The sequence below is a fragment of the Furipterus horrens genome, unplaced genomic scaffold, assembly GCF_987537825.1.
Source record: "Furipterus horrens unplaced genomic scaffold, mFurHor1.1.pri manual_scaffold_10, whole genome shotgun sequence".
NCBI classification, from domain to species: Eukaryota; Metazoa; Chordata; class Mammalia; order Chiroptera; family Furipteridae; genus Furipterus; species Furipterus horrens.
The window spans coordinates 45,837,319-45,850,436 of NW_028327180.1; the positions used below are offsets into that span (position 1 = coordinate 45,837,319).

At 40.7% G+C, this 13,118-nt stretch overlaps 2 protein-coding genes across 2 annotated transcripts; both read left to right on the forward strand.

The window, feature by feature from the left end:
- Positions 1 to 3,001: 3,001 nt before the first annotated feature.
- Positions 3,002 to 4,035, forward strand: LOC150000007 (olfactory receptor 7A10-like). Its single transcript, XM_090288861.1, has one exon. The coding sequence runs from the start codon at positions 3,073 to 3,075 to the stop codon at positions 4,033 to 4,035; it is 963 nt and encodes a 320-aa protein (XP_090144987.1). The 5' UTR covers positions 3,002 to 3,072.
- Positions 4,036 to 10,466: 6,431 nt separating this feature from the next.
- LOC150000008 (olfactory receptor 7C1-like) lies at positions 10,467 to 12,183 on the forward strand. Its single transcript, XM_090290205.1, is given in 4 exon segments — positions 10,467 to 11,010; positions 11,013 to 11,118; positions 11,689 to 11,695; positions 11,881 to 12,183. Coding segments are annotated over 4 exon segments (960 nt in total).
- The last annotated feature ends 935 nt before the right edge of the window (positions 12,184 to 13,118 follow it).

Here is a 13,118-nt window from a genome sequence, read left to right on the forward strand (position 1 = left end):
TCCTTCCTACTGTCTCATGTGGGACAGAGCTTCAGTCTCCATTATCTACCATCCAGGGAGCAATTCTACTTCCACACAGAGTGTGGAAAACCCATCCAGGTGAGACTGAGAGCCTGGTAGGTACATAGGGAAAGGGTCAGAGAGGCTGGAACCTGAGAACTTTTACCTGAGATGCTGTGACCTTAATGAGCCTAGTGCAGAGACCAGAGATCTCGGTTTGTATTCTTGATTAGGTAATTAATTTATACTTAATTTACTTAATGTGTTGATAAGGCTGTGTCTGTTGCAATCTGCACTCCAGGGCCATAGCTGACCATTAAGTGACGGGACTGGGAGTCCAGTGGGTTGACGCTGTACAATGAGTGAGGTGCATGAAATGGTTGGAGGAAAATGAAAACACACCTGAGGAGTTTTGCTGTTCGGCGAGAAGGAAACAAAGTATTAAGTGTGGAGAACAGTGCAGTGAAGTGAGAGTGTTTGTATTAAACTTCAGAGATGGGGTGTATTTGAGTACGTTTGTGTTCTCACTGAAAGATCCAGACCAGTGAGGTAGACAGCACGTTGCAGCAGCAGTTAGTGACGCAGACATTGCAGTACCTTCTCTCGTGCTGGGTGCTCACATGAGAACATATTTAATAAGTCTAAAAAGGACTACTAACCAGTCTTACCTCATTACTGGTGAGGCTGCATGTATTTTGGGGGTTGTGCCCTTTACTTTCTATATTTAACAGTTAGTAGAAATTCTTCCCCACAACAGTCTTTTTCCACAGTGTTCATTTTTCTATGCTTTGAATGAGAAATTCTGTCACGCTTTCGGGGAATATAAATTGAGGACTGACCAACTTCTAGCCAAAGAGTACACTGTGCTGAGCAACAATATTTGACAATTTATTGGTGAAAAATTAAAGTCACACATTGTACCTTAAATCTTAATGACACCAAAGCGTGTTAGTTCACAATGTTTACATTTATGCGATGAAGATTTCACTGTCTCATCCACGGGGTGGAATATCTCCAAATTGTATTAAAATTTCTTTTCTACTTCCTGTGGGTTTTCAAAGTACAATGCTTTTACCCAAGAAAGCCAGTGAATGGACAGACTTAACTCAGTTCCCTCCAAAAAATGTCACTGAACCAATGACTATTATATTGTCATTGCTGCTGTAAAGTGTTCCTACGTTTGTTGGTTGCAGGGAGCACGTATATGCGCTTGCAGTTCTAGGTGTGAGAAGCCTGGAATGAGTCTCACTGCTTGATAGCAAGGTGTCTGAGGGTACAATTCCTTTGAGAAGCTCAGCGGATAATCTGTTTTCTTCCCAATTCCACTTTGAATTGCTGTCCACTTGCACACCTTGGCTCAGGGACCTTCCTCCTTCATCAAAGTCAGTGGGGTAGCATTTTCTTCTGCTCTCCCTCTTCTGCATCTAGGGAGCATTGTGCTTGCTTACCTTAGTGCGCCTGGACGATCCTGCTCATTTTCTGCCTTAGAGTCAGCTGATTAGCAGCCCTGCTCCACCTGCTACCCTAATCTTCTCCTTGCTGTAAAAAATAACATATTCAAAGGTAGTGGGGATTAGGACATGGACATCTTATAGAGGTCCTTATTCTACCTGCTACAAATTGTTTTTCAGAAGTGCATTACTCTGTGTCACTCAGGGCCCTTATATAAAGGAAACTGAGATTTAATCATAGCCTCTGGAATGAGTGAACACATTATTCCTTCAAAAGTCCATGCAAAGATCTTATTGGATCATAGGAACTAAAATTACTGTAACTCATTCTGACACAGAACCACAGCCTCTCTTCTCAGTGAGCTGTCCACAGACCAGGACCTGCAGCATCAACACCACCTGCAATTGTGAGAAATGCAGAGTCCCTGAGCCAGGATGACTTCTGAATCAGATTCTGCATTTGAAGTAGAAACCTGAGAAATTCACTTGCATTTGAAACTGAAGAAGTGCTGGTCTAAACTCGATTTTATCACCTTTTACTATTGACATTTGGGCAGGCTTGATAATTGGGGGGGGGGGGGCGGGGGTTAAGGTTGTTTTATTTATTTATTTTTTAATAACTTTTTTTTTAGAATTTATTTATTTATTTTTTTTTTAGAGAGAGGAGAAGGGAGGGAGAAAGAAAGGGAGAGAAATATCAATGTGTGATTGCCTCTCGCACAGCCTCAGCTGGGGACCTGGCCTGCAACCCAGGCATGTGCCCTGACTGGGAATCAAACCAGTGACACTTTAGTTCACAGGTCAGCACTCAATCCACTGAGCCACACCAGCCAGGTGGAGGAAATTTTTGTGTGTGCATGAATTGTAGGTGTTTAGTGGTATCCCTTTAGACATTGTCAGATACCCTATGGGAAAATCATTTCTGGTTGAGACCCTCTGACTTGAAGCAACCTGAAAAAATTATAACTAAGGCCCATCCCATCCTCTGATATTAACTTTGAACAAATCACTAAACCCTTTCAGCTCCACCCTAAAGCCTTGGTACTGGCCATTCTCGCTGCTGGGTATACACTTGTTCTCATGACCTTGATCTCTCCCTTTTTCCCTTGATTTTTGTGCTCAAATGCCACCTTGCTTGCAGGTCTTGCCTAAATACCCATGGAAAATAGAATGGCCTACTCACTTTCTCCTTTAGACCTGCTTTCATTTTCTACACAGGATTTGTCACCATTGATAATGTTGTATTTATTTCTATATTTGCTTCTATATTCTTTCCAAAACATGGACTTGTAGGGACTTGTGTTCTTCAGCACCCTCTGCTCGCAGCTTAAAGAATTCCAAAACATGATGGGCAGTCAATTTATATTCCTGAAATACATGAACTATTTCTCATCAATACTGTAGTATACCTGACACCTTAGGGAAAAAGTAGGTTGGAACAAAAATTCCTACTCTGAGATGACACGGAAAACTCCTAGAAGGGAACAGATTCATCCCAAAACACTAAAATAAATTCTTGACTCCAAAATATGAACTGTAGCATTAGAGCTATGCAAGCAATACCAGTTTGTATGAAAATTACTCCTGTTTTTTTCTCTTTCTTGAAAGTCACCTCCACCTCATGGAAGAAGGGAACCTTACAAGAGTGTCAGAATTTCTTCTCCTGGGACTATCAGAGGAATCAGACCTGCAGCCCCTTCTATTTGGGCTGTTCCTCTCCATGTACCTGATCACTGTGTTTGGAAACCTGCTCATCATCCTGGCCGTCAGCTCAGACTCCCACCTCCACATACCCATGTACTTCTTCCTCTCCAACCTGTCCTTGGTAGACATCTGTTTCACCTCCACCACCGTCCCAAAGATGCTGGTGAACATCCAGACACAGAGCAAAGCCATCACCTATGCAGGCTGCATCACACAGATGTATTTTTTCATACATTTTGTAGGGCTGGATGTCTTTCTCTTGACTGTGATGGCCTATGACCGCTTTGTGGCCATCTGTCACCCCCTGCACTACATGATCATCATGAACCCCTGGCTCTGTGGACTGCTAATTCTGGTGTCCTGGGTCATAAGTGCCCTGAACTCTTTGTTACATAGCTTAATGGTGTTGCAACTGTCATTCTGTGCAGTCTTGGAAATCCCCCACTTCTTCTGTGAACTCAATCAGATGACCCAACTTGCCTGTTCTGACACCTTTCTTAATGACATGGTGATGTATTTTTCAGCTCTCCTGCTTGCTGGTGGCTCCCTTGCTGGGATTCTTTACTCTTACTCTAAGATAGTATCCTCCATATGTGCAATCCCATCAGCTCAGGGGAAGTATAAAGCATTTTCCACCTGTGCCTCTCACCTCTCAGTTGTCTCCTTATTTTATGGTACGAGCCTAGGAGTGTATCTCAGCTCTGCCGGTACCCACAGCTCACAGTCAAGTGCAACAGCCTCAGTGATGTACACTGTGGTCACACCCATGCTGAACCCCTTCATCTACAGTCTCAGGAACAAAGACATAAAGTGGGCTCTCAAAAGGTTCTTTGGGGTGGCAGATAAACAAGGGGCAATTATCCTGAGGCAGAAAATGTGACCTTGATTTCTAAGCCCCAAAACTCAAAACCACAAATTATGGAATTTTAATCATACTGTGGTTTTGGAACTTGCTCCTTTTATTTTTGTCCCGGAATTTCCATTTCTTTTGAGTTCATTTTCTCTATACAATTTAAGTAACAATTTTATTAAGCTTTCTGCTACATCTATTATCTAAACATTTTCTTCTTCTTTTTCCTAGCCTGACATAGTTTTTGTCAACGTTGATCAGAAATATTTGAAAATTACAGTTTATTTCATGACAATATGAATTTTTAAAGAATTATTTCTTCTCAAAAACATATCATTATAAGTAAATTATTCTTGTTTTATAGCTAGAATAGTAATGTAATAAGTGGCGTGACTCATGTAGAAAATATTTCACTTGGCTACTAAGTTCATTATATAATTTTATTTCATATATAACTTCATTTTTTACCATGTGTCCCTCATTCTTTTCACTTAAGTACCTTAGTAGCTCTTCCTGAGATGTAGACTTGATCATTGCTCCCTGGAAGTCTCAGCCTGTTGATAGTGATGCTATAGGATAGGAAGGTCTGGCTCTGGCATTGGGCCCTGCTACCTGTTCCTCAGACCGTGCTCAATGTTGTGGCTGGATGTGCCCATGTGGTCCTTGTTATAATTGCAACAACCATCATGAAAACTATGCAAACATAAGGCTTAGCACTCATAGGTCCAGCACCCCTGAAAGTCACACAAGAAGGTGTGTGTGTCGCTCTATGTGTATGAAAAAATATATATAGATAGATAGAGAGAGAGAGAGAGAGAGAGAGAGAGAGAGAGAGAGAGAGAGAGAGAGAAAGAGAGAGAGAGAGAATGGACTTGAACTGAAGGGCTCTGCCTCTACAGGGGTCCAAGGGAAGGATGGCTAGAGTTTTGAAGATTATCTTTTTGTTGGCAAACTTAAAACATAAGAGTGGGAATCAGGGCCAGGGAGTGAAAAGCAGGGTCACTCATGTGGTCAGTTATTTAAGTTACTCAGGGTTTTCTAAAAGGGGAATTTTACAACATGTTAATTATTGTATAAATATCACAAAAATTCTGTGTATATTCTTTTGTGTAATTCCAAATGAACTGTGCTCACTGGATAGATCCATTGTCCAACTTACTCCCTTTGCTTTTATTGATATTGCTTCCAATTAAAAATAAAAGTGCATATCTTTCAAGCACCAGAACAAAATAAATAAATTAAATTAAAATAAAAAGGGAACTCCATGGTGGCAACAACATGAGTGCTTGTGTAGCAGCTGTGTCATGCACCTGACACTTTGATGATTTGAGATGAATTGGCTTTAAACAAAAGCTCAGTCAGTTACTTCACCACAACTATACTACTGTGTTTCACACCTAATTTCCAGGTTTCACGGTCTTTTTCAGCTGAGGGTCCAGAATACCTACCATACTTACTGACAACAACTGATTATCAAATATACATCTCCCAGTGGAGTCTATTTGAAAACATATGTGAGAATTTCAGAGACAGAAAGAGAAAATGAAGTATATATGACATTCTGAGCTAAAGATGAGATAAGGCACTGGGGTCATTGTAGGACAATAAGAAGAGCAGATGTTTAGTAATTAGAAATTTGTCCTGCCCTGTGCAGAGGTCATAAAAAGTTATCTCTGCTCAAGGCCCCAAATTTAAATTATTTAAAGGAACAGTATAAGTTTCTCTTGGACCCCCAAGGTCTCGATTGCATTCAGTTCAGGAATAATCCACGTACACATCTTGGGGTGACTCATTCTGGGCCCTTACAATAGTGACCCAGTGTCATTCTTTGCATGTGGCTGTCCAGTTTTCTCAGCACCATTTATTGAAGAGACTTTCTTTTCCTCATTGTATATTAGTGGCTCCTTGCTCTTGGATTAATGACCTTATGTGTGTGTGTTTATTTCTAGCCTCTATTCAGCTTCATTGATCTCTGTGTCTATTTCTATGCCAGTAGCATACTGCTTCAACTGCTATAGCTTCGTAACAGTTTGAAATCAAGAAATGTGTTGCCTCCAGCTTTGTTTTGCTTTCTCAAGGTTGCTTTGGCTATTAAGGGTGTTATATGGTTCCACACAGATTTTAGAACTGTTTGTTTTATTTCTGCAAAAAAAAAAAAATGACATTGGAATTTTGTTAGAAATTGAATTACATCTGTTGATCACTTTGGATATGTTGCAAAAATCAAGCAAGTAATATTGATGATCTAATTGGCTTTATTAAATGATTCATGGGTCAGACAGCATCCTATGTATTTTGGATATCAAACCATTGTCTAAGGAATCATTGGCAAATATGTTTTTCTATACTGTTGGTTCCCTTTTCATTTTGCTGATTTTTTTTTTTTTTTTTTTTTTAGCCATACTGAACCTTTTTAATTTGATGGAGCAAAAACTAAAAGCTTTCCCCTTAAGACCAGGAACAAGACAAGGATGCCTGCTTTCATCACTTCTATTCAACATAGTTTTGGAAGTTTTAACCACAGCAATTAGTCAAGAAAAAGAAATTAAAGGCATCCAAATTGGAAAGGAGGAAGTAAAACTATCATTGTTTGCAGATGACATGATAGTGTACATAGAAAACTCTATAGGCTGCACCAAAAAACTACTCAACGAAATAAGTGAATTTTGCAAACAGCAGGATACAAAGTAAGTATTCAGAACAAAGACATTTTGTACACCAACAATGAAATATCAAAAACAAAAATTAGTGGGGGAAATCCCACTTACTATAGCAACAAGAAAAATAAAGTACTTAGGAATAAACTTAACCAAGGAGGTAAAAGACCTGTACTCAGAAAACTACAGAACACTGAAGAAATAAATTAAGGAAGACACAAATAAATGGAAGCATATACCATAGTCATGGATTGGAATAATTAACATCATTAAAATGTAAATACTACCCAAAATAATTTATAGATATAATGCAATTCCTATTAAAATACCAATGATATATTTCACAGATATAGAACAAATATCCCAAAAATTTATATGAAACCATAAATGATACTGAGTAGCCTCAGCAATCTTGAGGAAGAAGAACAAAGTAGGAGGGATCACAATACCTGATATCAAACTGTATTATAAGGCCACTGTAGTCAAAACAATCTGGTTCTGGCATAAGAACAGACACATAGATCAATGGAACAGAATAGAGAGCCCAGAAACAAACCCAAGTCTCTATAGTCAATTAATATTTGACAAAGGAGGTGGAGCATAAAACGGAGTAAAAATAGCCTCTTCAATAAATGGTGTTGGGAGACCTGGACAGGTATACACACACACACACAAAAAAAAAAAGAAAAATAAAAGAAACTAGACCAGTAACTTACACCATACACTAGAATAAACTCAAGATGGATAAAAAGACTACCTGTAAGCCGTGACACCATAAAGGTCCTAAAGGAAAAGATTGGCAGTAAATGCCACGCAGCAATATTTTCACTGATATATCTCTTAGGGCAAGGGAAATAAAGGATAGAATAAACTAATGGAACTACATCAAACTAAAAATCTTCTTCTCGGCTAAAGAAAACATCAGCAAAATGAAAAGAGAAGCAACTGTATGGGAAAACATATTTGTCAATGAGACCTCAGACAAGGGTTTGGTCTCCAAAGTATATAAAGAACTCATACTACTCAACATCAGGAAGACAAACAATCCAATTTAAAAATAGGAAAAAGACTTGAACAGACACTTCTCCAAGGAGGACAGAGAGAGGGCCCACAGGCATATAAAAGGATGCTCAACTTCACTAGTCATAAGAGATGTAAATTAAAGTCACAATGAGATACCACCTCACATGGTCTGAATGGCCAACATCAACAAATCAACAAACAACAAGTGCTGGCAAGGATGGGGAGAAAAGGGAATCCTAGTGCACTGTTGGTGGGAATGCAGCCACTGTGGAAAACAGTATGGAATTTCCTCAAAAAAACTAAAAACGGAACTGCCTTTTGATCCAGTGATCCCACTTCTGGGATTATACCCTTAGAGTCCTGAAGACCAATTCAAAAGAACCCATGCACCCCAATGTTCATAGCAACATTATTTACAATAGCCAAGTGCTGGACACAGCCTAAGTGCCTATCAGTAGATGAATGGATTAAAAAACTCTGGCACATTTACACAATGGAATACTATGCAGCAAAAAGAAAGAAGGAACTCCTACCCTTGGAGACAGCATGGATAGAAATGGAGAGTATTATGCTAAGTGAAATAAGCCAGGCGGTGAAAGACAAGTACCATATGATCTCACCTATAAGAGGAACCTAGTGAACAAAGCAAACAAATGAGCAAAATAGAACCAGAGTCATGGAAATAAGGAACAAATCGACAAGCACTAGAGGGGAGGAGAGAGGCAGATAATGGGGGAAAGAAGGGGAACGGCCTAGTCAAGGAACGTGTATAAATGACCAATGGACATGGACAACAGGGTGCAAATTGACTTGGTGGGGGGATGGGTAGGGCAGAGCAATGGGGGAAAATTTGGACAACTGTAATTGAACAACAATAAAATATAATACATATTTAAAAAATAAAATGTCAAAAGGCTAGATCATGTGTTCTTACCATACACACACAGGAATACAATAAAATTTTTGAAGGTGACAATTACATTTATTACTTTGATTGTGGTGATGGTATCATGGGTACATGCATGTGTTTAAACTTATCAAGATACATACAATAAATAGATGCAACTTTTGTAAATATATTATACATCAATAAAGCTAAAAAGATAAACTCATGTGAAAAGACAAGCTTGATATTTAGAAACATTAGGACATTACATTTAGAAATTCAATTTTTTAAGTTTTATTTAGAATCATGAGTAATATAAATGAAATGTAAACAATGATTAATAATAACATTGGTTATTATTTTTAACAGAAGTAGAATCCAGGACCCAGCTAATCTAATATACAGAAACTACAGCACAATAAAAGAACCTTTCAATTATTAGGTCTGCCTAGAGTTAGGAAAATCCCCTTTCCCACAAGTACTGAGCAAAAAGTACAGGAGCAGCCATCAGGGATGCTGGGAAAGGAATAACTGCTTAGGGATGCAGGAAACCACTACCCAAGAAGTAGTCCTCACCTGTAAGCATCAGAGTTCCTGAGAAGGCATGCTAAAGCACAGACACTGGCTTCACACAGAGTATCTGATTCAAGAGTTCAGGTGGGCTCAAAATGTGTATTGCTAACAGCTTCCCAAAGGGTGCTGGTCAGAGACCACAAATTGAGAACCACTGAATCATTTTCCCAGCTAACAACAGGAACCACAATTTGTCAGCAAAGACAGCCAATCATTACCCAAATGATTTTCCTGGGTTTGGAGTAAGAATATTTCTACCATTCCAAGGATTTCTTACTTGAAGGGAAACTTGTGTTGCTTTTTTTTCTCCTTCTGGGCAAACCCAGCAGCCCCATAAAAAGAGGAAACTAAACAAGTCATAAAATTTCTCCTGGGGTTTGCAGAGAAGCTGGACTTGTAGCCTCTCTTTTAGGGGCTGTTTCTGTCCATGTACCTGGTCACATTCACCAGGAATCTACTCATCACTCTGGCCATTGTCTCTGACCCCTGCCTCCACATGGCCAGGTACTTCTTCCTCTCCAGCCTGTCCTGGATGGACATCTGCTTCATCTCCATCACCATCTTGAAGATGCTGGTGAACGTCCAGACATAGAGCAAAGCCATCACCTATGCAGGCTGCCCCAGCCAGATAATTTTTTTCATTGTGTTTGGATATTTGGACAATTTGCTCCTGACCGTGATGGCCTATGACTGCTTTGTGGCTATCTGTCACCCCCGCACTACATGGTCATTATGAACGCTCAGTTGTGTGAGCTGCTGGTTCTTGGGTCCTGGTGCATCAGTGTAATTGATGTGAAAGTAACTTCACACAGATGGCAGCAAAAACATAATTACTGAGCTCTTATATTTGGCTACATGTTCAGTAATGAGGTTTGAGGGAAGGTGTAGAGGAAAATAAAAGTAAGGAGAGAAAAAACTGAAGGGTTAGAAGCCATAGTTGTTCTAGACCAACAATACCCAAACACTAATATACGAGTAAACTCCTGGTGATCTTGTTCAAGTATAGATTCTGGAGCAGCAGGTGTGAGCGTGGCCTGGGATTCTGCATTGAAAGCTCATGGGTAATGCTGATCCCGCTGGTCCATGAGTAGCCGGACTATAAAAGACACAACTGCTTTGGAACTAAGAATACATTTCCAGAGAGTGGTGGTGGCAAAGGAAAGGATGGAAGCCTTTCAAATTACCTAACTGAAGGCAATTATGAAAAGGGTGTACTTTATTAATTCATTAACTGGGAATTAAAGGCAACCACATTTCTAGGCTTTCAATGTCATGATAATTGGATGTTGCTTTTTCTCTTTCCTGGCAGTTATTTCGTCCTCATGGAATCAGGAAATCAAACATGTGCTCCAGAATTTCTCCTTCTGGGCTTTTCAGCAAAGTCAGAGATTCAGTTCCTTCTCTTTGGGCTGTTTCTGTCCATGTACCTAGTTACATTCACTGGAAACCTGCTCATCGTGCTGGCCATTGCCTCTGACTCCCACCTCCACATGCCCATGTACTTCTTCCTCTCCAACCTGTCCTTGGCGGACATCTGCTTCACCTCCACCACCATCCCGAAGATGCTGGTGAACATCCAGACACAGAACAAAGCCATCAGCTATGCAGGCTGCCTCAGCCAGATTTTTTTTTTTTTCATTGTGTTTGGATGCTTGGACAATTTACTCCTGACCGTGATGGCCTATGACCGCTTTGTGGCCATCTGTCACCCCCTGCACTACGCGGTCATTATGAACCCTCGGCTGTGTGGGCTGCTGTCTCTGGGGTCCTGGTGCATCAGTGTCATGGGCTCCCTGCTTGAAACATTGACCATCTTGAGGCTGTCCTTCTGCACAAACATGGAAATCCCACACTTTTTTTGTGATCTTCTGAAGTCCTGAAACTTGCCTGTTCAGACACTCTCATCAGCACGATACTGATTTTTATGACTATTGTCATGGGTGTTTTCCCTCTCTCTGGGATCTTCTTTTTTATGTTTTATTTTATTTTATTTTTATTACATTTTATAGATTATGTTGTCACAATAGTTCCAGTTTTTTTCCCCTTTGCTCACCCCCGCCCAGCACCCCCCTCCCCCAGCAATCCCTTCCTTTCCCAGTCCATGTCCATGGTTCCTGCATGCAATCTCTCCAGTTTCTCCCTTTCCTATGTTACCATTATTATAGAATTACTTCATTAATTGATTTTTTATAACAATAAAAAAAGTAACACACACCCCCGCTCAGACTTTAGACCCTTTGTAATCTTATAGAGGACAGTGGGCGACGGTCTCCTGCTCTTCTAACTGCTTCAACCTGGGCGTGGTCATCGTCCTACCTATCCTTGGGTCCAGAAATCCCTAATAAGAGTGGGGGTGTGGATTCGTATGTACTACCCATGGGCATGGACTTGGGGAGATTGCTGGGGGGTATGCTGGGTGGAGGGGAGCAAAGGGGAAAAAATTGGAACTATTGTAACAATATAATCAATAAAATATACTTAAAAAAGAAAGAGTCGGGGTGTGGAGGGGATGGTGGCCTTCCCACATGGGGACGGATCTTGCAGACTCCAGGTCAGCTGGCTGTCCCCAGACAACGGCGTGCTCGGTTTAACAGGCTGGTGTCCTTGTTGTATTTCAGTTACTCCTCTCCGCGTTCGCTCCTGAAGTCCCTCGGTAACAAGAGCGAGCAGAGAACACTGCCCTTACTCCGCTGCCATCTTTTTTTCATCTCTGGGATCTTCTTTTTTAATACTCAGATTTTCTCCTCCATGCTGAGGATCTCCTCAGCTTGGGGCAAGTGCAAAGTCTTCTCCACCTCTGGGTCTTATCTGTCGGTGGTCTCCTTGTTCTGTGGCACCGGCCTTGGGGTCTACCTCAGTTCTGCAGCAACTTCATCCTCTAGGAAAAGTCTGGTGGCTTTAGCGATGTACACTCTGGTCACTCCCATGCTGAACCCCTTCACCTACAGTCTGAGGAGCAGGGACATGGAGAGGACCCCAGGCGGGCTCCTCATCAGGGTGGTAGCTGCCAGGGATAAAGCAGTTACAGAACTGTCATGAATAGCTGGGCACATAACACTGGGGACCAGAAATCTTGGTTTCCTTTGTCCAATATTTTTCATAGTCCTAATTTTATGTTTTAAAGCAAAAGCTTCCTCATTTTCTCATCATTTTTCTTTGGGTCATAGCTCAGGTTCCTTTTTTTTTTTTTTTTTTTTCACTTTATAACCAGTCATTTTAATTTTAAATGAATAGAACCTGGCATTTTCTCAATTATCTTCAATAATGGTTTGGATTTTTTTAAAAAATAAGTCTTGTGAATTATAAATGTACCTCCTAGATGGAGACTTTGTGGTCTGGCTTTGTAGGGGACCACTCTGTCTGGTTTCGAGAACTGTAGCCCAAGCTATGAGCCAGGCCCCCGGCCTGTAAGATTCAACTGGATAACTGCAAAGTTCAGAGTCAGGCATGACTCGAAGGCCACTCAGAGGATTCCCATGGGAATTGGATTTAAAGAATGCATATTATGCTTTAAAGCTTGCTCTGCTTTTCTTATCTCTTAGTTAACTATAAACAGTGTGTAGCAAAAAATTTATGAAGCCTTACACCTGATGTCAGTATGGTGCCAGGATATTTAATAGACCCTGAGACAGAGTGGTCACTGTGTTCTTTGCACTGATATCTATAATCAATAACTGTTGACTGCAACCCAAGCATCTAGACTAATTGATGATTTGTGAGTCTTGAGCTTGTATCTCCCAAATCTCCTCCTCAATAAAAGGGACTAGGAAGTGCTCTTCTCCACTAGAGAGATTTGCCACCTCTCCTCTCCCCAGACAAAAGACAGTGTCTGGGTAACTTTTTTTTCCTTATCCATGATCCTGAAACCTCTGTTGGACAGGGAGTTTCTACCCAGCCAGTGCATTGGAGGCAGCCCACCTTATGCCTGGATCATGGTGGTTCAGGATTATGGAAGTGGAGACAGAACCTGACTT

What these genes read in the sequence shown, in the direction of transcription:
- LOC150000007 (XM_090288861.1), top strand. Translation starts at nt 3,073, where the DNA reads ATGGAAGAAGGGAACCTTACAAGAGTGTCAGAATTTCTTCTCCTGGGA.